The sequence below is a fragment of the Phalacrocorax aristotelis genome, chromosome 1 (assembly GCF_949628215.1).
Source record: "Phalacrocorax aristotelis chromosome 1, bGulAri2.1, whole genome shotgun sequence".
Lineage (NCBI taxonomy): Eukaryota > Metazoa > Chordata > Aves > Suliformes > Phalacrocoracidae > Phalacrocorax > Phalacrocorax aristotelis.
The window spans coordinates 205,898,225-205,924,499 of NC_134276.1; the positions used below are offsets into that span (position 1 = coordinate 205,898,225).

At 38.5% G+C, this 26,275-nt stretch overlaps 1 protein-coding gene across 6 annotated transcripts in view; it reads right to left on the reverse strand.

Moving 5' to 3' along the window:
• MAGI2 (membrane associated guanylate kinase, WW and PDZ domain containing 2) overlaps positions 1 to 26,275 on the reverse strand; it is a 762,823-nt gene that overhangs the window by 280,551 nt on the left and 455,997 nt on the right. For all 6 annotated transcript variants that reach the window (XM_075081471.1, XM_075081469.1, XM_075081468.1 and 3 more), the window contains exon 3: positions 25,918 to 26,037. In XM_075081471.1, the coding sequence (XP_074937572.1) occupies positions 25,918 to 26,037 (120 nt within the window). The remainder of the gene's footprint in view (positions 1 to 25,917; positions 26,038 to 26,275) is intronic.

Here is a 26,275-nt window from a genome sequence, read left to right on the forward strand (position 1 = left end):
CTCATGCAACCCCTCATTGCTCCTATTTACCATGCATTGTTGCGCACTTGAAGCTATCTCAGAGCACAAAACCGTACTCCTTTCTGATGAAACTTACACAGGAGACATCCTTTGGCCACCAAAGTGCATTGAGTCTGCAGGACTAGAATAGAGTATAACCTGCAGGATGTATGCAGTGTAGGCACTGGCACCACAGCAAACGTGAATTTCTCTTTACAGATCTGCTCCTGTATTACCATACTACCTCCCAGTGCAAAGTCAGTCTATGTTTTTCCAAATGATACCAAACACCTTTGTTTAAGTAACTGAAATTCCCTGGCTTGACACTGTCTGCGGAGATGAGGGAGTGATTCAGCTCAGCCTGAAGTTGACATCTAGTGGTTCCCCTTGGCAAATTAACTGGATCTCATTAACTGACAGCAGCGGGACATCAGACTCCTAGATATGAGTGTCTTAGCACTGAACTGACTCCCACCCTATGTGTAAGCATCACAAAATCTTTTAGGGACAATAGTTTTGTTACTATCCCCAGCAAAGATAACTAGAAACTATAGTCTTCCTAGACACATGCTCTGTTGGCAATGGTTGAAATGGTGTGGGTGATCTTGGATATCTGGTAGGTAAATAGAGCCCTTTGATGTTCTTGTCTATACATCTAACATCTTTCAGAAGCTCTACGCTAAATATTGAAAGAAAACCTAAACGAGCATTAAGTACTACTGAAATGTTTAATTAAAAGAGAACAAATTGCAGCTAATACACAAACAAGAGACATGGGGGCAGGTTAGTGCTTATGAAAAACAAATTGCTGTTATTTGTAGCCAGATGTTAATTTCTGCCTGATTGTTCATTTTAGCTTAATATAAGAATTTTAATTCATAACATTAATCAAAATCTGCTCAAATCTTGTATAAAATGTAAGTAAACAATAGTTATTCACCATGTGACACTGAGTCTTGTAAAATAAACAAATAAAAATTAACATGTTTTATCAAAATTACAGATGGTTTATTTTGCTCTTAAAGCTGGGTTCCAGAGACACTTAGGGTAGTAATACCCTAAAATTATTTTCTCAGTCTTTGCTTTAGTTTACTTTCAATTTCCTAAACGGAAAACTTTCTGCTACTTCTTTTCAAAAACATTCTATGCTCCAAAGAGTTTTGCTGTCAGAAATTAACCCTGAAAGCTAGATAAAATCCTTCCTTTTTAAATTCAGTCTGGCTATTCTACTAATACTGCTCACAACATCCTAAATAACCTCTTTTTCTTGCTGACGTTTACTCATTTCAAATATTTGAGAGCATGTTTTGCAATCACTTTTTCATCATAGGTATATAGATCATTTAAGCTTTTCATTATGCTGGTCTCTCTGGACTTGATTAAAAATTAAATTGAATAAATACATAAATACTCTGAGCAATTAGGCAAAATTCCCAATCTACTTCATCTACACTGCTTACAGCTTACTCCTTTCTCTGGATTTGTTTCCCAAATAATATTATAAACCTTAATTTGAATGCAAATTTTAAACAGCATTCAACAGAAAATCTTCTAACTCACCTTGGCACTACTGAGATTTTTGCCACAAATATTTTCAGTCACCTTAAGTGCTGGTCATTTTTTACCTAAAGTAACCAGATTCAAAAGATAGGATAGTTCTTCAGAAATTATATCATTAGTTAATGCTGAGATAATTGGTAACAAAACTGCTTAACACCAGAGACGTGACTGCTGGTACAGAATCTTGAGTTTTGATAGGCTTCTGTAATAATAAAAAACTCTGAGGAGAGGAAAGGGGTTTTTTGCTGCCATACTAACAGTCCATACTTATGTAAAGTAATAAACCCTGAAACAACAACATTATTGTAAAGATGTGTCTTTCTTTTCATTTTACAGTTTCTTGAATTTCCCTGTTATTACCACTTGAGCACTTTGGGTGGGTAACTAGTTTGTAGATGAGTTCAAGGATTATTAAAATTCTGAGCTATGATTACTGATTTGATTCGAACAGAGAGGTCATGTGTTTTGGGTTATAACAGGAATAATAATATGCAAAATCCTAAATAGAGGACAATCACGAAACAGCATGTTTGCATGCTTATGGAAATACTGCAACAAATATTCACATCGATTGTTGATGTATCTGCTGAGATAAAAATACCCAGAACACAGAATAAACCATAAGAAAAATCAGTAAAATGAGATAAACAAACAAGCAGTGCACTAGAGTGAAGGGATATTTCAATTCCCAAAGTAATAACCACTGAAATAGATGTCAGATTATTTACTGTATTTTCATTTCTTAACATCATTTATTTCAAACCCACAGTCTAAATAGCATGTAACAAGATACATTTTATAACTATCAGTGAAAATATAAATTCAAAAGCACCTTTAAAAATCAGCACCTTCTGTTTTAAGCTTTTCCAGGTTCATTAACTGACCTGAATGAGTACATCATAACTTTACATTTGGATAGCATGGTGATTTTGTAAGTGACTTTAAGATGGGAAAATAAAAGCTATAATATCCAAAACCCAAACATCTAAATCCATCTCATCAGTAATTTTCACGTTCAACTAATTTCTTAGCCTTATGATAGCCATTTCCTACTGGCAATAAGATGCTTCTAGTCATGTATTTTTCACATTATTACATGCAGACTGCATTCAGGTTTATGTCTCAAAACTATAAGTTATCTTATATGCTACAGATTTTACATTTATAGAGTCATTATATGTTTACCAAATATATACTCCATGATCCAATTTCTAAACACTCCATCCATTCCTTGTTGGAATGTGTATCTTAAGTGTAGAGCACTGTGAAAATGTAAGTATTGATTTTGGAATCAATATTTTAAATGTGTATAGAATAAATTTGAATTACCTCATGATACTTTTAAAGGCTTTTATAGAATGTGTTGCCTAAATGATGTGTAACAACTTTGTCCCAGTGATAAGATGACTAGAGAAAGACACTTTCCATTAATGACTGTGGCTGCTCCAGTATGAGACACACTTGGGAAGCCTTATTATACTGGTGATGCAATTACACCTTATGACTCAAATATTAAACTATGGATATGAATCTCCTGAATGAGACTGCTGTGAACCTCCTGAGAACAAAATCACAGTTGCCCACTCAGTTGTCCAGTTGTGTTCACCAAGACAAATTAATTTTCTTCACAGACTTATAAAATGAATTGTTTTAAAATTAGGCCTTTGGTTCTTTAACTATGGTATATATAATTAATTAATTAGCCATAATTTGAACCAGTTTATTGGATTAAGAAAGAGCAACTATGAAATTATGAAAGGCAATACACAAATTTTTCTAGCTTTAGATGTACTTTAGATGATAAAATATTCAGGAACTAGTCTTAATTATTCAAAACACAGCAGGTGCTCCTATACCCTCCAACAAGAGGCAGAGCAACAGCACCTAGATTTCTTAGTTTTTCCTTAATTGTGAAATGACCAAGGACTAATCAGAATTTTTTTCACAGTAACTTGCTTGAGAGTGTGAAAAAATATCCCTCACAGCCTCTCAATTAACACGACTTCATTATCAAAAGTCCCAGACTGGACATATTTATACTAGCAAAGAACACTTTTTGTTGGGATAGTTTATCTTATTCAAGGAACCAGTGGGAGTTATGTCCTTCTGTATTTTTCCTGTCTTTACTCCCTTGTTTGCCTTTCATTCTGCTCTTGTCATTTTAGCTATTAAAAAAATTACGCTGTTTGGGGGGAAAAAAGAAGCCTGTTTTCCTACCAGGGCCTGGAACCTAAACGAATTGCCTTGGACAGCAGGAGTCAAAGTGCTCAGATATAGTTCTTTTTTTCACACATATGTTAGAAATCTCATTTTATTGCTGTGCTTCAGAAGCAATATTATCTCAGCCTCATTGATGTTTATTTTACTGAACTTAGTTCATTGTAATTGCAATCCTTGCTATCCATTTATAGGTGAAAAATACTAATTTTCAGTTAGTTACTGGTTCATGTGGGACCATTCAGGAATGTATCTGTTGTGTAAAAATATATCTTAAACACAGATCTTCAAAAAAGCTCGTAAGTTGCCTAGAGGAAAAGATGTCATTGCAAAGTATACCACAAAAGTACCAGAACAGATAGAAGATTACAAAGTCTAGAAAGTACAAATAGCACAAGCAAGAGAAAATATGTCTTATTTAAAAGTATGAAATAATCAATGAACTGTTGAAATCTGGAATATTTGGTGAAGATGATGATGAGATATTGTTTGCATTTATTAAGAAATTATTAACATGAAAGTAAAAACATTAACTTTTGAGAAATAAGCTCTTTGGAGATTTAAGATATTTAGTCCTTATGTTTCTTCATAAAGCACCATTGAAACTCTTTGGTTGGAAGAAGGCTGGGGAAGCTCAAAAGTCGCAATGGGATATTTTGTACCAGCAAGCATGACCCCTGAAGAACTAATAAAATAAACAGGTGAGAAAGCTCCTCCAGGAATGACTTATATTTGCTACAACAAAAACAAGAACAAGAATATGTCAAAGAAGGAGCCACAAGCCAGTGAAGGTGTGCAAGAAAAAGATACAGCCAGCAAAGGAGAAAATGAAGTATTTCTAGCTAAGAGAGAGAAAGGACGTCTTCTGGACTTAATTTGACTTGCAAATACAATATATCAGGGGGGAAACGCTGGCATACAGCAAAGTTATTAATAAGTAATGATAGCTGGTAACCAAGCCCTGCTGGAGGTACAAAGAGGGCCTAGGGCAGAGTGTGAAGCTCCCAGCCTGCCTCTGTGGGCAGGGAGTCCCTTCTCTAGCTTTTTGGAGCAGAAGACAGGTGGTCTTGCTGCAAGACCCCATTCCTCTGCGCAGCAGGCCTCGGTGAAGAGGCCAGAGGGGACCCAGGCACTATCAACTCAATCTTCCTCTATGCCACAAGACACAAGTTTTTTCTAAATCAATTTGAATGTGAAATAAAGCACAGATGGGATAGCTTCCTGTGCATTTGTTTTCGGGGCGGGGGGGGGAGAAGAACACTTGCTGTTGTAAACAGAATAGTGCAGATTCACTCCTTCCCACCTTACATTGACTATTTAATTTCCAATCATCCTACATACATTTGCAGTACCTCAAAGTTTTTATTTCTTCCAGACTAAAAATCCTGCCATTTGCCATCACTCCCAAAGGATATTTAACTTTAATACCACCTTACTCCCTCTAATTTAATCTGTAAATACTCATTTTTTCAGTCCTTCCACTTACTTTTTCAGCTTGGTTCCTCTTCTCCTCTCCTGTGATGCTTTGTGATGAGGTCCCAGGTTACATATGGCAAACCTGTCCACATGCTAGTGAGGAGAGTGTTAAAGCAGTGAAGTTGGTGGAGAAAAGACAGCGAGCACTGTCTGGAAGAGCTGCCGTGAAGTGACATGTTGATAATTTACACCTCAGGTCCAGAATTCAGAGCATCTCAGTGCCAAAAACAAAAGAGGCATATCAGGAAAGAATAATGACAGAATACATACACTGATTCTAGGAATACTTAGAAAGCATTTAGGAATAGTTTAGTCATAGATTGAACAAATTGCAAGTGAGAATGCAGGGTGGGAGAAGTCAGGGAGGATTATGATAATCGCCTCTTTTAGGAGGGTCAAACCCAGATTAAGAAGAAATATGGTTTAAGATGTCATCACTGAATACAATTAGGAAGAGTGGATTGATGCTGTGCAAAAGGAATTTTCCAGTCAAGTATGAGGAAATATTTTCTCACCATTAGAATGTTAGATTACAGAGCTGCCTCCCAAGGGAGGTGGTGCAAGGAGCTTCACTGTATGAGTCATTTAAAATTAGACTGAAACAAAGCACCTGCATATACCGCAGGCAACATAGCTTCGTTGGCAGGCAGACAACCTCAATGACCTGACAAGTCTTACCCAGCTCTCCTTTCTATCATTCCATTTCAGTCTGTTCATATTAAGGAAAATGAGAAAAAAAAGAGCATTCTGTGAAGCACTCATGTATTTGTTTCCTCAAATGGCTGATTACAAATGAAAAATATATAAATTATCATAAATATTCAAACATCTGATAGGTAAAACTAATGATTAACTGAAGTACTCTTTGGTTTGTGTTATTATTTAGGAATTTGTATTAAAGCATTCCCTCTTTTGCCCTAACTAAATGATGAATTTTCCTTGCCAGAAGGTAAGCCAGCCAGGGGTAATCAAATACATAAACAAGATTTAGTTATACCTGCAATGATTATGGTTAGAGCATTTATTTTTGGACTCCTACTGCTTGAAATATCTAACTTTGCAGACGCTCCTTGAGCAATGCCAAAGCAAAAAGGGTAGCAGCAGAAAGGAAGACAGTGCTGGTAGAAACCTTTCATGTCTGAGCAGCAAGACAATTTGCTCTCCTGAGTTTTTCAGCATGTGTATCAGAGGACTGAATACCTCATTTGCTTTTCCTTCAATTCCAGCCATCATGGGCTCAACAGAGAAAGATTTAGCATGAAGTTTTGGGGGAGTTTACAGGAAAATAACACAGGGAACAAGTTGATAATTAATTCTTAATCCACTTCTGCTCTTGAAATTCACTCTCCTCTTTATCATTCTTTATAGTTATTTTCCATGAATGAAAAGGAATAAACATATCTGTAATTATATGTTGCAGAATGGGGGGGCAAAAAAGCAGAATGGCAAAGAAAAGTTCAGGGTTCTCAAAACAGGAGTAACAGGAAACCTCCATTGCACAAAATGAGTACATGACCTCTTGGACTAGTAGTGAGAACATTTAATGCATTTATCAAATTATATGTTTGAAGAAGAGCAAATAACATATCAATAGTTAGGAAAGAGGGAAAAATATCCAAGATCCCACTGGCCCATTATTCTGACCTCAAAACTATGCAGGGCTTTAAAACACGCTTTGAAGAAGAGGCATGGTAACCTTATCTCTCTTCAGTTTGAGAGTTTTACTTGGACCCTCATACGGGAAGAGACTAAAATAACATGGTTCTTTCAGCTTAGCAGAACAAGGATGAGGTGGAAGTCAAAAATGCTACATTTGTAAGGGGTGATGTAAAAGCAAAATGAAAAACGATTTGGCACTTAATTTTTAATGTTGTTTCAGACATTGTAGCCTCCAGAAACTGTTCCAGAAAAGTGCAAATCTTACAGGACATGTGTAATATCTTCCAGTCCCACATGGGAACTCTGTTGGATATCATTCATACCCAAGGGTATCTCAAAAATGCAAAGGACGATTAATTTTGGGCCCTCAATTTGCTACCAAAGCAAAGAGCCACGTAAAGGAAATCCAGTACTGAAATAAAAGTGAATGGCATGGGCTTGTAAGAAACAAAGGCCAAAAATTAGAGATAATTTTCTATGCAGAAGAGGAGTGATGTTCTAGAGCAGTATGTCTATATGAAATAAGGACAAGATGTTCTATGATTGTGAGATAGATCTTGATAATTTTACAACAGTAGAAAGCTGGAATCAGCTTCTTAGCAAGAACCTAATGATTCAGATTGAGGGAGGAGGCTCCTGCAGCCAAACCATGCAAACAGAAGCATACAAGGTGTGCCAACAGGATGGCCAAACTGAGAGCTTTAAACTAGAAATTGCAGAAGAAGTAGAGATTCCCCAACAAGCAAGTGAGCAAGTTGTGGATGGGGTAGGCAAGATAAAAGCCAAGGGAGATGGGAACAGAAGGGACAGAGCAATCAACAAAACAATGCTGAAGTGAAATCACTTTAAGCATAGGTGTATAAAGAAGGAACTGCCTATGGCTCAATCTTGTGGAGAATGTTCTCGAGACTGTTCTGGTCAATGACCATGCCTGGGTGTCTCTCTGAAATACTTTGACACTAATGGGTGCAGCATGGGGAACCAGCAGAAGGAATTAGAAGTTTATGTGCAGTAACAGTCACTGAGCTAATGGAGACATGGTGGGATAACTCACACAACTAGATTTCTGCAATGGTTGGGTATAGACAATTTTGGAAAGACAGGCTGGAAGGGTGAGGGGAGTGTGTTGACCTTTTTGTGAGACTGTATCTGAAATGCCTGGAACTCTGCCTGGGGACAAAATGCTGGTACATTGGGTTATTCTTCCCCAGGTGTAAGATGTTGCATTTCCTCTTGCTGAACTTTGTGAGTTTCCTCTCAGCCTAACTCTCCAGCCTGTCCAGGTCCATCTGAATGGCAGCAAAACCACCTGTGTGTATCAGCCACTCCCTCCCAGTTTTGTGTCATGTGAGAACTTTCTGAGGGTGCACTGTCCTGATGTATAGATCATTAATGAAGATCTTTGAGGAACAGTGTCAGCCCCAATATCAGCCCCTGGGATACACCACTAGTGGCTCACCTCCAACTCGACTTTGTACCGCTGATCACAACCCTCTGGACTTGGCTATTCATCCAGTTTTCAATCCACCTCACCGTTCATTTATCTAATCCATATTTTGCCAGCTTGTCTATGAGGGTGTTGTCAGAAACAGTGTCAAAAGTCTTACTAAAGCCCAGGTAGAAAACATCCACTGCCCTCATTCACAAAGCTAGTCACTAGATCTGAAGAGGCCCCTTGCAAACTAAATGATTCTGTGAGGCTGTGATCTTGAGGATGACCATTTCCTAGTGTGTGCCAGAGAAGAAAAGTAGACAGATTGTGGCAATACATGTGTCAGATAACAGAGAGCCACTGCAATGTCAAAGTGATTTGCACTGATTAATATCAGGTTTACTGATATGAGTAAACCTGGAACCTGATACTTACTTGTCAGACTTCTTTTGCCATCCTAGGGAATTTTAGAGCTGACTTCCTCTAAATTCATGCTCATCAGAGCTATCAATGAAAATGGTAGCTCATCTCTGTATCTGCACCCAGTAGACTAAAAGGGTGATGCATTTCACTGTCCTCTGAAGAGTCATCAGACCTGGAGTACAGTCTCTGTTCTGCTAAGGACCTCTTCTGGAATCTTAAACAGGTCTTTAGCTGTGTAAGAGTGTTCACCACATCTACTTAACTTCTTCAGCACCTGCCCTGTAATTTAGTGCACCCAAAGTTAAGAACTGAAATTCTCAATATAGAGAACAGAACTGAATGCTTCTAGGGGGTGATTAAGAGCATTAGGTTAAAGACTTAATGTTACATAGTGTGAACAACCTCTCAAATACTGTTTTTTCTGGTGAATTCCTTGACCCATTCACACAATGAAAATGTACAGAATGAAAAAGTTCAGTGAGAAAGATGGATATTCAACATTTATTTTTATCTGAATCCTGTGTGTTGTCATAACACGTCATGTAAACTTTTGCAGTTGATGAAGTGGAGGTGTTGTGGAGAATTTTTTTATTCCCTAATGAAAAACCACAAATAAAGCATTGAAAGTAGCTGTTTTGTTTTACCTTCTTTTACCTTGATGACTTATATGGAATGGCACTTATGAAAGTAAATGCTATCTCACAAAACAGTGTATTATTGAGCACCCTCAGAATGAGGAGTGGAAAGAATGAGATAAAGCAGGAAAGGAAAGTAATCATTCTGTAAATTGCAGTTCAGCTGCATGAAGACCACTATAAAAATATATCACTACACTTTGCTCAGCAGTTTTTTACATATAAAGATTTTACTGACAAGCTAAAAAGTTATGGGTGAAAGCTGCAACCTGTAATTAAAATGATGAAAAAAACCACCCCGCTAGGCCCCCAGTTTTTATATACTTTAATAGCATTCTGTAAGAACAATGCATTTCTAAGTGGCAAAACCTGTCTCAAAGAATTTACTATACATGTAATGCAGGTTTCTTCCTGTATCTCACCTATCTAATCAGATTGCCACACTTCAATAAAAGGGTCTCTTGAGTTCATACTAGCTGTCACCATTGGAAGACACTACATAAAAATTAGGCTCTGTACTAGCCATGTTCCATTAAGATAAACACTCCAAACACACACTATGTATATAAGATGAGGAGCTGATGAAACATTCAAAAATCAGAATGATTTTCCTAAGACATCATCCTTTACTACTATGCCTGGAGTGACTTTCTTTTTTCCCCTGTGTGACTTTCACTAACAAAATCACTAGTACCAAGAGTCAAAACAGTTTAGGATGCAGTAAATTTCTAGTAACTGATAAAAAAAAAAAAACAAAAACAAAAAAGAAAACAGAATTTAGTAGGTAGAAACTGCTTAAAGCCCAGAAGGTCACAGATGCATGCTCTGTTCCAGCTAATTCAATGGTTGGACTTGGTGATATTAGAGGTATTTTCCAACCTTAGTGATTCTATGATTTTGTGATTCTATGATTTTGTGATTCAACCTAAGCCTCAATGTAGAAGATAACACCAACTTTCACTTCACAGCCCCTAAAAAGATCTTTCTCCTCACATCTCTAAATTTGCACTAAAGAGTGAGGCAAGAGGGTTACTAAGCCTTAGTCAGCTTAACCTCCTCGTCACACAAAGGACCTCCTGTTGACTTTGTTCCTGTTAGATATTTCTACCTTACCCTTAAGTATAATCCCAGTAAGGAAAAAGCACCAGCTTTATGGATATCAAAACATTATCTTAGCTTTACCTAATCAGCCAAATATACTCTCTTCATCTCTAGGTACTCCCATTACCTAGAAGAACCCACCCTGACACCATCAGTAACTCCCTAATGTGGGGGTTGCACGAGGTAGCAAAGGCTAGGGACTGATACTGCAAAGGCACTGCCAGGTAAGGTTATGAAGGAATTTGCTAAATGTAAGGGGAATACCTTCATTTCCATCACTTTGATTTTTCCTTTCTCTTTCCAGCTAGATTTCACCACTGAGCATATAATCATGCACATCTTCATACCATCTGTCCCCTTTAATATTTTTATAGCTCAATCAGTCAGAGTTTTAATTTGAATTTTCATTGATCAAGAGATTTTTATCCTGTTTCAGACAGAGAAGCAGAGGTTCTCCAAAGATAATAACAATTTCTGTAGTCTATAGGAAATTTTATTTCTGTTTCTTTTAGCTGCAGAGTTTTTATGCTCATCAGACTAATATCTAAATACAGCTGGAAAATGTCACAATGAAACGTGTGCTAGGGATTACCAACACAATTACTTGCAACCAAAATCTCCACAGGGAGGTTAGAAAGAATTTTTCTCAAAGGACTCTCAATTATGAAGTTACAACAACCAGTGGCTTTTGGTTAGGTCTAACTCATAAAGCAAACTTCTGTCTGACAGAAGCTGACAAATATCGGCTCGGTGAGGAGGATACCACTTCTCTTGGCGCACTCTTTGTCCATCTGTAGCAAGCGAAGAGCTCCTTGAAACAGTAGTGGTGCAGGATCTGCTCCACAGCCTGTATCCTCTGCTGTGGGGTCTCTGACAGGCTATGCACATACTGGGCAAGGGAGAAGGAAATACTTGCACCTTCTTCCTCACCTCTCTATAAAAGTATTTCAAAACCTTATAATAGAAAACTGTTAATGGGATATTTTGTGATAGTAAGGAGCCTGTGCCTACTGTCATATAAAAAAGGAAAATTAGCTTGCTTTAGAGTAACCTTTTTGGGGTTATTATGAACCAGACTGAATATATTTCTCTTTAACACAACATGTTAAAAATGCTGACAATAATATTGTTCCATACCAGAAGCTGTGTTTTAAAGATTTTTAGGTGGGAATTAACTCTCCCAGTGAAGCTTTAAGCTGTGAAATCATTCAGCTTCTCTTTTTGTATATGTTTAAACTAATATAACACTTTTCTTGTTAAACGGGGCAAGAAGGCATCTGGGCAAGCTGACAGCAGACACCAGTGGGCAGGTGCCTACACCATTCCGAGATCTTCACAGTGATGGGACCTTCCACATCCTTAGAGTGAGAGGACAGTGCACTCCCAGTCATAAGAGCATTCAATTGTCACTGTATTTGCCTATCTTTTAAACGCTCTTCCCTGTTTGCACTCTTGGCTAATTTACCATCACCCTTTTGCTCATCACAGCACCCACCACTTCTTCCTTCTGCACTTATTTTCTATACTGTCTCCACCTTCTCACCTGCATAACTCCTCACTCAACTCAGCATTTGCTTCCACCCTTCTTGTTCTTGCTAGCACCAGCTCTTACAAAATCTCTTTGTATCTCCCTGTTCCTCCTAACATGCCCTCAGGAATAACTATTTATATCCACACTATGTTGTCACCAATTTTATGATTTCACAGAATCACAGAACGATTGAGGTTGGAAGGGACATCCAGAAATGACCTCATCCAAACCTCTTGTTCAAGCAAGGTCACCTGGAGCAGGTTACCCGGGACCATGTCCAGACTGCTTTTGAATATATCCAAGTTTGGGGATTCTACAACCTCTCTGGGCAGCCTGTGCCAGTGCTTGGTCACCCTCACAGTAAAGTGTTTTCTGAAATTCAGAGGGAACTTGCATTTCTGTTTGTGCCCATTCCCTTCTCATTACCTCGCCTTATTTCTTTCATACCTCTCTGTAAGTGTTCCTAGGTACAGTCACGACAGCGATCGGCCAATGAGTGGCTAAAGTCACTTGGTTTGTTCAGCCTGGAGAAGAGGAGGCTGAGGGCAGACCTCATCGTGGTCTGCAGCTCCCACACAAGGGGAGGAGGAGGGGCAGGTGCTGATCTCTTCTCTCTGGCAACCAATGACAGGACCCGAGGGAAGAGCAGGAAGATGTGTCAGGGGAGGTTTAGGTTGGATATAAGGAAAAGGTTCCTCCCCCAGAGGGTGGTGGAGCCCTGGAACAGGCTCCCCAGGGAGGCATCACGGGACCAGCCTGGTGATATTCAAGAAGCACTTGGACAGTACCCTCAGAGACATGGTGTGAATTTGGGGTTGTCCTGTGCAGGGACAGGAGTTGGACTTGATGATCCTTGTGGGTCCCTTCCAACTCAGGACATGCTATGATTCTATGAAATTTCTTGTCCATGGACACCCATGGCTTGACATTCTGATAGAGTTGTCTGTTTTCTTCATCTGTGCTTCCATTACTGACTGCTTTCATCTATTGTCCTTCATGTCATGTTGCAAGAGTAAATTCCTGAGGGAAATTTTTATGCTTCTGCAGCACCTAGACAATGGTTCCTGGTCTGTGCTTGAGGCTCCCTGATACCATGTAGATACAAACAGCAACAAGAAGTAAGATCAGTTAGATTCTTTCCTTTAAAGCTCCTATAACCTCTATGCTTATTAAGGGAGAGCATTCATATGCACAGAACAAAAATGAAGAATTGTATCAGTCCCCTACAATCAACCTGAAAGTCTGTGGAAGATCCTGCAAATGTGTTCATCCATGGACATAAAGGTTATTTGATTCCCTATCACCAATTTGAAAGTTCATTATTCTTATCAGGCACATCACTATGCAAATCAGAAGGACTTAAACTTTTTTTTTTTTATTTATTGTAGATTTTTCTCCTGGAGTCCACAATTCAGTGATGGAGTATGCAACATAATCGGGGGGTGAACCAAGATCAAAGATGGATTTTTGTCTTTGCATTCCTCTGATCTTCAGCAGCCTAGAGGAAGTTCTAAACTAGGTCAGATATCAACATGTTGTGGTCATGGCTAAGTTGCATCCTATATCTTCCTGGTAGATGGCTGCGGGAGCTTAGACTTAGAGTTAAATGAGTCTGGAAAGATAATTCTATATCCTGAAAAGCCATTCAGTTTGCAGATGCTATGGCACCTCTGCGACACCAATTTTATTTGGTGCACTGAATATATTGCATTTTCCTTAAGCTGGCATAGGTTTCTTCTGCATCAGTAGGATCTTTTAAAGCTTATTGTATATTTCTGGCTTTTTTTTTCTTTATGCATGACTTAAAATAACTGTAGATGTAGGTCATCAACTGGGCTACTATATTTCATTCCCTACCAGATATTGGACCTTGAAGCTGCACCAGGGGAAGTTTAGGTTGGACATTAGGAAAAATTCTTCACCAAAAGGGTTGTCAGACAGTGGAACAGGCTGCCCAGGGAGGTGGTGGTGTCTCCATCCCTTGGAGGTATATGAAAGAAGGGTAGACGTGGTGCCTGAGAACATGGTTTAGTGGTGGGCTTGGCAGTGCTGGGTTAGTGGTTGGACTCAATAATCTTAAGGGTCTTTTCCAACCTTAACGATTCTATGATTCTATGATTCTACGATTTCTGATTCTATCTCCATTACTTTTACAAGAAATACAAGGGGGAGCCTTCCATTGACCAAAAAACCCTGTGGATCTATTTATTCTTTCATTTACACAAGGTAAAACATAATTATATTTGAAAATAGCATAAACCCAATATACAGATTTCCCTACACTCAAAAGATTTTATTTGTTTGTTTTTAATATCTTTAGGGTTTTTTGTTTTGTTTTTAATCAAAAACTGCCTTGATTTGAAACACAAACACTTCTTCTAGTGATTGGTTTTGTTGGATTTTTTTATTTTGTTTTAATTAGATCACTTGGGAAGTAATGTAACACTATTGCAGAAAAAGCTGTATCAGTAGCTGAATTCTCTTTTCAGTTAACTATACAAATCCAGGCCCCCTTTCCACACTTACACAGTATTATTCCACACTTGGCCAATCTACTTCTCTCAATGTCCTTTATTGTTTTAAGGTCATCTTCACAGGAAACAGCCCAGTCCCTCATTTTGTGCCAGCAGGCAGCAAGATGCACACTTTTGTTCACCTGTCTGGAGTCCTCCATAACAGCCATGACCAGGGTTGCATGCAGTACTGCAAAGTCCCAGAATAGCTTGCTATTGAAACAGAGTAATCAAAGTGAGAGTTCAAAAAAACTACAACCTCTCCCAAGGCCATAAAAAGGAATATTTTAAATGTCTTTCTGGAAAGCACTTTCTGCTGAAAAAAAAAGAAACACAGAAACTACAATCCAATCCTTGCTAGTACAGAGAAGCCTTATCCTGGTTTTATGGGTCATTGTGCAAACAAAGGAGGACTCTAAGGGACAGTTTTGCTCCCAGGGAACTCCTCACTAGAGGTGGGCCAGGGGGCCAGAAGCACAGACAGGCAACCAAGGAGAAATAGAGAGATGTTTCATAGATACACAGGGCAGAATTAGGAAGGCCAAGAACAGCTAGAGCTGAAACTGGTGAAAGACACCAAGGGCAACAGGAAAGGTTTCTACAGCAGCAACAAAAGGAAGACCAGGGAAAACATGGGCCTGCTGTCCAATGTGGTAGGTGACATGTGATGGAGAGCACGGGAAAGGCTACCTCAGTGAAGGACTTGATGTGTTCATTCCCCCAACCTTTACTGGCAAGGTCTGCTGCTTACCCCCAGGCCTTTCAGATCTTTGCTTAGTAGCAAAGACTGGCAGAGGTCAGTACTACCCATGGTACAGAAGGATCAGATTAGGTATTAATTATGCCAGCTGAACATATGCAAGTCCATAGGACTGGACAGGAGGCATCTGACGGTGCTGGGAAGCTGGCTTGACCATTTTGGGACCATTCTCTATCATGTTTGAAAAGCTGTGGTGATTAAAGGAGCAAAGGCTAGAGAAGGCAATTGTTAAAACCACCTTCAAAAAAGGCAAGAAGGATTTAGGGAACATATTCAGAAGAAAAAATATCTTTTGATTCATAAGTAGATATTAATAGGAAAGTATTATGGAAGCTTCAGAATACCTTGTCTTTAGAAAATAAAACTGCTTCGATATTTTTCAAAAATTCTGAGGTTGACAAAGTGGAAAGCCTTGGGGGATTTTCTCCATGTGTTTTAGAAAGAACTTCCCAAACACTTTTCAGACTGCAGTTTATGGTATTTAGCAGAATGCTACTTGCTACAGGAAGGTAATAATTTCTCGTCTGAAGCCAAATAATGAGAAACATCACAAATATAAATGTGTAGTATCCAAGAGGATATAAAATCCAGAGGAACTTCATAAAGACATAATAACATGGTAATTGCATGTAAACTGGTTATGATATAACAAACATTGTGTCTTTCCGGTAACATATTAAAAAAACTGAGATCTCTGTAACTGAACAATCTAGGTAAAATTTCTTCAGCGCAGTGACACATCATTATGATTCGTAATTTGAGATGTTAATGTCTTTAAAATCTTTTGTAATAACTGCAGACAAATGTGCCTTAGCAGTGTGATAGCCTGATAGCTCAGGCTGTACAGCTGGACTGTTTTTCTAATACAGTGCATTTAAACTAAAACAGCACAATACATACTGCAGTCAAAGTTCAGTTAGGAACATATCTGAAATGCATACATTAACAAATTGTGATCTGTTTTATAAAAAATACTCGAAGTCAAACCTAATGTGTCACATAGACAGCATTGATAAACACTGTACTGAAGCAGACAATACTATACTACAGCCTTTAATTAATCCCTCTACTAGTGCAGGATTATTTCTACTAATAACTACTTTTAAACTTCCTAAGAGATGAAACTTGGATCTCCACCTCTGGAGGTTATTCTAACATTTAAAACACATCAATAAGAGAAAATTTCTTCCCAATATTAAATCCAAATGTTCGTCTTTTCCAGGTGTATCACATTAGCCCTGTTACTTATTTGCCCAACTTTGAATTATCTTTATTCATCCACTGGGTTCACACATTTTAAATTCTCTGAGCTTCTCAATCATTACTCAACAAAGCTCTGTCTGATGAGTTCTCTACATTTATTCCCTAAGCTCTTTGCATTACTTTTGTCTGGACACTTCAACTTATTAATACCTTTCTGGCAGTGACTGCACAGAATTGTAAAGAATAGGGCAGGTCTTGGGCTGAGCGGACACACGGTCAGCCCAGCTCAGAAAAAAGCATAAATGCAAAGGTAATTTATTGATTTGTCTGCAACGGTTATCCTCTTGTTGCTGATCTAGTTTTGATATAAAATAAAGTACATTGACAGTTGTTTCAGTGAGCCTGTTTGAGCAAAAAGGGTTTATGGAGTGCACAGACCCATATAATATGTGCTCTGTGACACCTGGTCCTACTCTACATCTTGGGGACACGCATGAACAAAGAAAAGTGTTTGTATGCCTGGGGAACATACATACATCTGATTTCCTTAGGAAAATTGCCAGCTGATGTAATTTAAAGCAACGCTGAGCTGACAATAAGTTGCTGCTTGTGGTAGTCACAGAATCTTAACACAACAAAAATTTGGTGAATTGAATGTCCGTGCACACTTCTGCTGAGCTATGCAACGCTAGCCAGCAGAATTATGGGTTCTGCTAAGCCAGATGTGATAGTGGCTAGTCTCTGACCTCATGCCTGACACATGGCTGAAAGAAGCACTGCACGTTGACTCAGGGACAGCACCAGCCAGCACCCTGGGATGATCATAAATACTTCTCTGGCTATCTAGCACCCTCTACTACCTATTACCCTCTATTTAGGCAGCAGAGCTGTCTGGCAGGCCAGGCAGGGAGCAGGGAGTTCAGTCTAGCAGCTGACTGCATCATAGTTCAGTCAAGCACATCCCAGTCACAGCCTAGTGAACCCATGCATAGATCAAGTCTATCCATGGACACCCTTCGTACAGCCATCCACTGGGCAGGGGGTGTAAGCAGAGGAATGCTCCTGGAGACAGAGACAATTGCAATGACTGTTGGTTTTCTTTCAGCTGAACCCTGTTAGAAGCCATGGGGAAACCAGTGATCTCTTTGATTTGTCTGAAAGTGCACAGGGTGAAGGAGCCATCACATCACTGCATCAGGATTCTGTCTGTTTGAAGGCAGAATGGACCAACTCTTCTAATTTCATACATAAAAATATAGTCACATAAGCTTCTATTTCGTGGATGCAACACACGTGGTCCAGGAGCCACTTTTTCATAGAATAGTAGAATCATAGAATCATTTAGGTTGGAAAAGACCTTTAAGATCATCAAGTCCAATCGTAAACCTAGCACTACCAAGTCTACCACTAAACCATGTCCCTAAGTGCCACATAGACACCACTTTTAAATATCTCCAAGGATGGTGATTCAACCACTTCCCTGAGCAGCCTGTTCCAGGCTTGACCACCTTTTCCGTGAAGAAATCTTTCCTAATATCCAATCTAAACCTCCCCTGGCACAACTTGATGCCATTTCCTCTCGTGCTACCACGTGCTACTTGGTAGAAGAGATCGACAGCCACCTTGCTACATCCTCCTTTCAGGTAGAGATCGATCATGCTACATTATGATGCACATCTGGATGTCATATATTCTTATTGCTTGCTTTCTTGCAGTAGGCCAAAACTGACCATAGCTTCAATATTTCTGAAAGAATAGTATTTGCCTATGGTTATGTCCTGCAGCCTCGGGTATCTGTAAGCTTTCCCCAGTCAGCAGCTCGGTTGCAGTGTCACCAGTCTGGTGTGGAGAATGGTGACCTGCTGCAGGACCCGTATAAGGGAGGGAACCCTCTAACCATAACCTTTGTTGCAGAAAAGGGAGTGAGCTGCAGGAGTGAGAGGACCACAGCAGGACTATGGACCTCACCTGACAGCCCTGGCAGCAGGAGGCAAGTAGCATCACTCACAAAACAGTGTTTTGATGTCACCAGTGTTCCTGTCTCTGGAAGATAGCTAAGACAGAGGCCTGATTTCCTAAGACAGAAGCAACCACACACCAGGAATACCAGTTATTAAAATACTGAGGAATTATATAGCCTTCAATTCAGAACAGAGAGGAAGGATACATTCTGTCACACTAATCCTACATTTCAGAAAGTTTAAAAAGGCACTGTAGAAGTTATGAAAGTCACCTTCTATATTGCAAATATAGAAGAATAATTTTACAAAGCAGCTGGTTTTCATACAAAAAGGAAATCATATTTATTCAGTTTTGATTCCTTCCTTAATACTTCCCCAAGAAAATGACAAAATACTTAAATAAACTTTAAAAAACCAGAAGTAAATGTGATGTTTTATGCCTTAAAATGCATTTAAAAATGTAGAAAGGAATCCTTAAACATGTTGATACATCCACTGGCATTACATTTTGAACTTCTGAGCATTTACATTTTTGAGGGTTATGCTTCCTACATTACTTCTTAAGAAGAAAAATAATTAGTTCTTTACATTTCATATTTAATGATGTGATTCAACTCCCTCCTTTTCCCCCAGGGTACGGGAGGAAACTCAACAAAGCCTATAAAATCTTGCTAACATAGAACAGGTGCAAGAACTCAATCAGATCTTGAAGTCACTGACTGTATTTCAGATTTCTTCTCCTATTTTTGACCTAAATGTTAATCTATCCACATTTATATGTTCTATGAATATGGTGGTGAGAAGTGGACATCATATTGATACAGGATCTACCACTTTGAGAGGCACTTTCAACAAGAATGTGATCTTTACTCTGAAGTTATGTCATTTCATTTATCTATGCTCTTGAAAACACTTTCTGCTGTTAAAAGACATGGTTTTTGAAGGACTATTTCTATTTTTATTTATATACATCTACCCTTTTGATTCCTTTATTTTCCATTTTAAATCAGCATATCTCATGAGCTACTGTGTTTAGGTCTTAGGAGGGTAGCATTCTATTATCTTTATTTTGATTCATTAATTTGTATCCCTCTGCTGTAGAGTGCTCAGGATGTTCTGCTCACAAGGGAACACTCCATACAGTAAGTGGGTGGAATTCTGAATTCCTTACAATTTTTTTACATGGAAGAATGGAATCAAAACTACTGGAATCAAAAACCACCTCTTTATAAAACCACTGTCACCACAATGCACTAATTAAAAAGCCGTTGACTAAGTGGAGCAGTCCTTAACTCATATTTTAAATTTAAAGATAGGAAAATGAAATGTTAATTGAAAATGCATTAGCCGAACAGAAGGTTTTAGATCATTTAGAAGGTTTTAGGCTAAATTTGGCCTGAGAGATGGAATGAAAGTTTATGCAAAACTTAACGTCTTCTTGGGTACGAGGACTCTCTCCAGGTGAATGGAATCAGAGCACCTCCTGGTGTTGCTTACATGCCAGTGTGTGGGAAGAGTCAAAGGAAAGACCTCAGCTTCAACGCAAATTCACTTTCCCATGGGAGTTTATCATAATGGTGACTCAACTGAAAACATGGAAGCTGACCACTTAAAACTGTTCTTAAAAAAGTCTAAGTTTTGTGTCCTCAGATACACAGGTAATACAGAACACTAAGGTTTCACTGATGGAATGTATTAAACCTTTTTTTTTAAAGACTTAATAATTACAGAGTTCTGGAATATTAAGGAAATTCCAGCTAACATTCAGCCTTCTGCCAAATAATCCTCCATCAGTAAAAAAAAATATGGGTGAAATTCTGTCTCCATTTAAGCCAGCTGGAATTTTACCATGGACTTCAGTGGGGCCAAGGGAAGTCCATGATCATGTAAGTGGTTAAATAGCTTCAGTAAGCTTTGAATTTTAACCAGTGAATGAATTTGAGATAATTCCAAACAAGCAAATGATAAAAAGTGGGTTTTAAACAAAATTAATGGCACAATAACTAAAATGATTGCTTTTCACGGGATAAATTAAGGACTATACTTATAGTACGAGTAAATAAGTTGTCTTTTATAAAACAATTTTTATGGAGCTCTTCTGAAGCAAACAAAAAGTTGACAGGAAAAAAGAGAGTTCTAGTTAGTGCATTATTCATAGATGTACTGGTTGAATTCACGTATTTTCATAATTTTGCCACATCTTTAACAGTTACGAACAAGCTTTTCTATGTCTGCATTTTTTATAGAGTTCCACACAGCTAAAATTCCACTTGTTTTGTGTATTTGAACTGCATTTATGTCCTTATGGATTATCAACAAACATACTTCTTTTTCTTGCAGTATTTATACACTGAACGATTCTTGTTATTTCTGGTACTGCTATTGCATATGTTACTTCGAAAACGCAGTTCTACCCATAGCATGCATTACTTTTACACTCTTACATTATTAATACTTCATAATGATGTCTTACCATAAGCATCAATCATGTGCCTTAACATATCTGGGTTTTGGAAAGAATATTGAAGCAGTAACATTTCTGTTTATGAGCATTGGCATTCTTAACCAATATACATTTCACGTACCTTTTCCGTCTACTTATATGCTGCACCAGCTAAGACATTTTGCTGATCTAATAAGGAGATGGGAACAGCCTGTGAAGTCAGTGATCCATGAAGTCTCCATACAAGTTTTGACATATCAGAAAGATGACAGTATACCTAGCCAACCCTCCTACTGGAGAGTTGTAAAAGACAGCATGCACATACACACACTCTTTGTCTGTTCATCATAGCTTTGTTATTCTGCATTTCACAGATTTGCACATATTGTGCCAATTCAAAGACCATCTATGAACTTCAGTCCATAAATTGGAAAAGGAATGTGCATTATTTTGCTGGGGCACATCCTCAAGTGCTACATGAGTCTGCATAACAGAGGCAGGTGGCTTTCACTCTGCACAAGAACACTTCCTTCTCTGGTGCAGAACTATGGTTATTTTACCTTACCCCAATACCTGTGATGGAAACAGATTTTACCTCCAATGAAGTTAGCATTCTGGGCCGAATTAGAATTCCTTTAATCAAGAGAGTAAATTGGAATTCTGCTAAAAAGAAACAAAGTGAAACCTTTAGGATTCGCCTGTGCTATTATACAAAGACCTCCAAATAAATGAGTTTGCTGTGCCTCAGGCAAACACTCCCTGCCCCAAATAGCAATGCGTTGGTGGAATTCACTGAAATTTTATTACAAATTCAGAACTCCAGGACAATCTCAATGAAGTTAATGTGACTTGGACTGTTAATCTGAGTAAGTGTAGAAGTGAGCGATGTATTCTTACTCTCATTCTGCATTGAATAGTGTCACCTAGATTGCCATGGAACTTTACCACAGGTAAACTGCAAAGCATGCAGCGACTATTTATGTACCAATATGTATGTATATATTATCATATCTATAAAGATGGCTTGGTCTTTCCAGCAGTTACTCCAAAAGGCATGAATAGGAAAGGTCAAAATAGTAATGGATTTGGTCCTACTGAAACTAAATATTTTCACATTTGCAAAACTGGTAAAAAGATTTGTAGAGTTTTTGTCATGAACATACTGTTGTTATTCTGCAGCACTTTGTAATACTACACTCATTCACAGTTGTTACAAAAGTGGTAGACAAAGAAAGGCGTCTTCAAAGCCTAAGCAGTAAGGAGGTCACAGAGCATCCTGTTTTTCATTCTGAAGCTTTATTAACTTAAAAAAATCTATTTTGAAACTCAAAAAATAATTTGTGCTTTAAAAAAACAAACCAACCAACCTATAGAATTATACTTTTCCAAGAATAGATACTGGCTTCACTTTTAGATTATATCCTGTCCAGGTTAGAATCACAACTATTATTTGCTTGCACCAAAGAAAAACATTTCTGATTGTTTTCACTGGTTTTCTCATTACTACAAGAAAATATGTCCCCTCCCAACAATACTGAATACTATAACGAACAACACAAAGACTCAGTAAGTCTCCACTCAGGCTCCGTCTCCTCTGGTTTACCTGGATGCTTCTGATTCTCTTCGGAATTCGTACAGTAGAAGGTAAGTTGACCAAATCAACCCTTTAGTCAAGAAGTGGTGAAAAACAACACATGTAGACAGAGTCTGTCTTTTTATCTCAACTAAATGAGAAATCCCTTTTTTGAAACATTTTTTCTGGTACAGACAAACTGGTACATAGTGGCTGTGGTTAGACATGGGCATAGACTGACCCAGTTAAACAATAGAAACTTAATACAGAATTATTTTTTCAAGACAAAAAAAAAGAAATAATAAAGAAATCTGCAAACTAATCTATTAACATTGTGAATCATTAAATAGAAGGCTGATAACCAGTGTTGATAAGGAAAGAAAATTCATCTCCCAGAACACGCGTGCTCACATAAGTTGCTTGATCTACGGAAGGATTCAAAAATCATCTTCTCTTTGTGGAGTGAATTGAAAATTACTTTGCACTGGTTGGTATAATTGTCACCAGTAAACTTAATCACTGCAGACTTAATGCGCTCAGGAAAACTTGTTGTGGAATGATTAGCAAAATCCTTCCCCGAGGAAGGTACTACAGTCAGGAAGAATTAACTTTGTAAGGTCATAGCCAACTGTCTTTGTATGAGGACAGGAGGAACAGCATCTGTAAACTAGGTATATTTTCTAATGTCTCATCTATTATTTGCCATAATACATAGACAGATAATAAATTATTTGTCAGAATGCACATCTGGTGATTGGGAAACCCAGGAATCAAAGACAGGATTTATGCAGAAATTAGTCTGCTGAGTTTATTTTGGTTTGTGTTTAGTTTGTGATCACTTAATGATGTGGCAGACATTGCATAATCACAACTTTGGGCCTCTTTTCTTCTAGGTCCTCAGCCCGTTTAAACTGTTATGCAGACTTCCCCAACCAGTATTTCGTCTTGCTGTCCGCTCAGCTCTGGTAGCTGGTATTAAAAGACACCTCTCAGTATTCCTCGAGGGACAGAACACCACTATGAATTAATTTAACCTAGCAGTTTAATCTCTACAAACTTGCTACAAACTAATTAATTACATGATTAAGCAATGATAGACTTGTGCTGTGTTTAAGCTCCTTTAATGTTAGTTTCCAACATCTAAAGGTAACAAGAAGATACTCCAAGAAAGACCTGTTATTCAATGAATCTCTGACAAACGTAAAATTGTGATGCTGTACTTAGAATCATAGAATCATAGAATCATTAAGGTTGAAAAAGAACTCTAGGATCATCAAGTCCAACCAGCAACCCAACACTACCATGTCTCCTAAACCATGCCCTGAAGTGCTGTGTCTGCACGTCTGAAATACCTCCAGGGATGGTGACTCCACCACCTCTCTGGGCAGCCTGTTCCAATGCCTGACCAATCTTTCAGTAAAGAAATTTTTTGTAATATCCAATCTAAACCTCCCCGATGCAGCTTGAAGATGTTTCCTCTCGTTCTATCACTAGTGACCTGGGAAAAGAGACCGACACCCACCTCACTACAACCTCCTTTCAGGTAGTTGTAGAAAGCAATAAAGTCTCCCCTCAGCCTCCTCTTCTCCAGGCTAAACAACCCCAGTTCCCTCAACCTCTCCTCATAAGACTTGTGCTCCAGACCCTTCACCAGCTTCCTTGCCAATCTCTGGACACGCTCCAGCACCTCAATGTCCTTCTTGTAGTGAGGGGCCCAAAACTGAACACAGGATTCAAGGTGCAGCCTCACCAGTGCTGAGTACAAGGGCACTAGCACCTCCCTGCTCCTGCTGGCCACACTATTGCTGATAGCAGCCAGGATGCTGTTGGCCTTCTTGGCCACCTGGGCACACTGCTGGCCCATGTTCAGCTGGCTGTCAGCCAACACCCCCAGGTCCTTTTCCACCAGGCAGGTCTCCAGCCACTCTTCCCCAAGCCTGTAGTGTTTCATGGGGTTGTTGTGACCCAAGTGCAGGACCTGGCACTTGGTCTTGTTAAACCTCATATGGCTGATCTCATTCCATTGACACAGCCTGTCCTGATCCCTCTGTAGAGCCTTCCTACCCTTGAGCAGGTTGACACTCCCGCCCAATTTGGTGTCATCTGCAACCCTACTGAAGGCGCACTCAATCTCCTCATCCAGATCATTGATAAAGATATTACAGAAGATATTAAACAAGACTTGTATTAATGTCTAGGTAACTTCTACTATTATGTGTCAGATAGTGGGGAGGAAAATAGAAAAGGAAAAGACGATACATATTCCTTTATTTGACCTTTAATGGAAATCTATTACAGGTGCTGTATTGATATAACTCTTTATGAAAATTTATTTACTTTCCATGGGTACTTTGTGCTTATTAGGTGAGAAAGCATTACCTTCTTTCCTTCTATTTATAACACAGCTAATGATTTTCTTTGGGGTGAATAGCTTCTTATTTATCTTCAGATGCTTTCCTTGACAGAGACAAAGTCAGGACAAAATGGACTTCATTGCTTCCTTCACTACAAGGTAAAAATATGAGGCTGCTTCCTTCAAATGATTCTCCTCATCCAGATATTCTCATATGTATGGGTCATATTTTTCATATAAAGTGTGTTCCCTCTCATTTTGAAGGTTACAGTAAAAAAGACCTATCCATTACTCAGTTATCTTAAATACTAGGGTATTTCTAAGAAGCATCTGGTTTTAAAAAGTATAACATAATTCTAGGTTTATTAAAATCCCCTGCTATGTAACTGCCCTTCCATTTATAGTAGTTTCACATTCAGGATAGCTATGTTTTAGAAAAGGTTTAAAATCAGATGAATCATCAGTTCTCCTGGGAAGCACTGTTCTGCAATAAGCTGCTGGCTCTATGCCCCATATACTGACATTTTCTAATACAGTCATTAGGACAGTTCCCATCCTTCTGTCATATTAAAAAATTAATGAGTTCTCTTCAATAACTTTACAAAGCCCATAAGACATGACATAGCAAATCCTTCCTGTTTTACTTAAATAGTGAGGTTTCAACCCCGATATAGATTGCTATTTGCAGGATCACACATGCAAAGGAAAAGTGTCAGCCTTACAACTGATTTCTGTTGTAGAGTTAGCCTGTCCTCTGTTAGAAAAACAGCTGTTTGCTGAATTTTTGCGGAAATGTCCTCAAGTATTTGGCATAAAGGACTAGTGTTTCTTTCCTGTAAGTGCAACATATTATCCTGTTTCTCTTAACCAATATAAAATACTAAAATTACAATGAACCCATCTGCATTTAGCTCTTACATATTAAAATATTTTCATAATTGCCATATGGCTTTTCACAAATTTCTGATAACAGTAGCAATGACACATTTGTAATGGCATGTCCCAGTGCAATTCCATCAAATTAGAAAAAAGCATAATGGAAACAGAAGACAGATTTAGCAGTACAAGTGTGCTTACCTTCATATGTTCCACTTTCTAAGAGAGCACCACTTTTCTCCAATTCCATAAAATCTTCAACAGTGATGAAAATATAGTCCACACCAGGGACTTCCCCCTCCTTATGTGGCCTTGTGGTGCCTATTAATAAGATGAAAGACACACTGTCAAGCACATGACCTAAATGTAGAATGATCTTTTTGAAAGTTTTGGAAAATTTATGAAGTAAACCGTTTATATAACACATTATGTAGCACTTCCTCCTTGTGAGGATGTCTTTCGAAACCATACAGCTACTTTTGTTGAAGCTCACAGTGGTATAAAAGATGCACGTTTAAGATCATGCCAGAAGTTCTTTGGATCCATATTGTTTATTTTC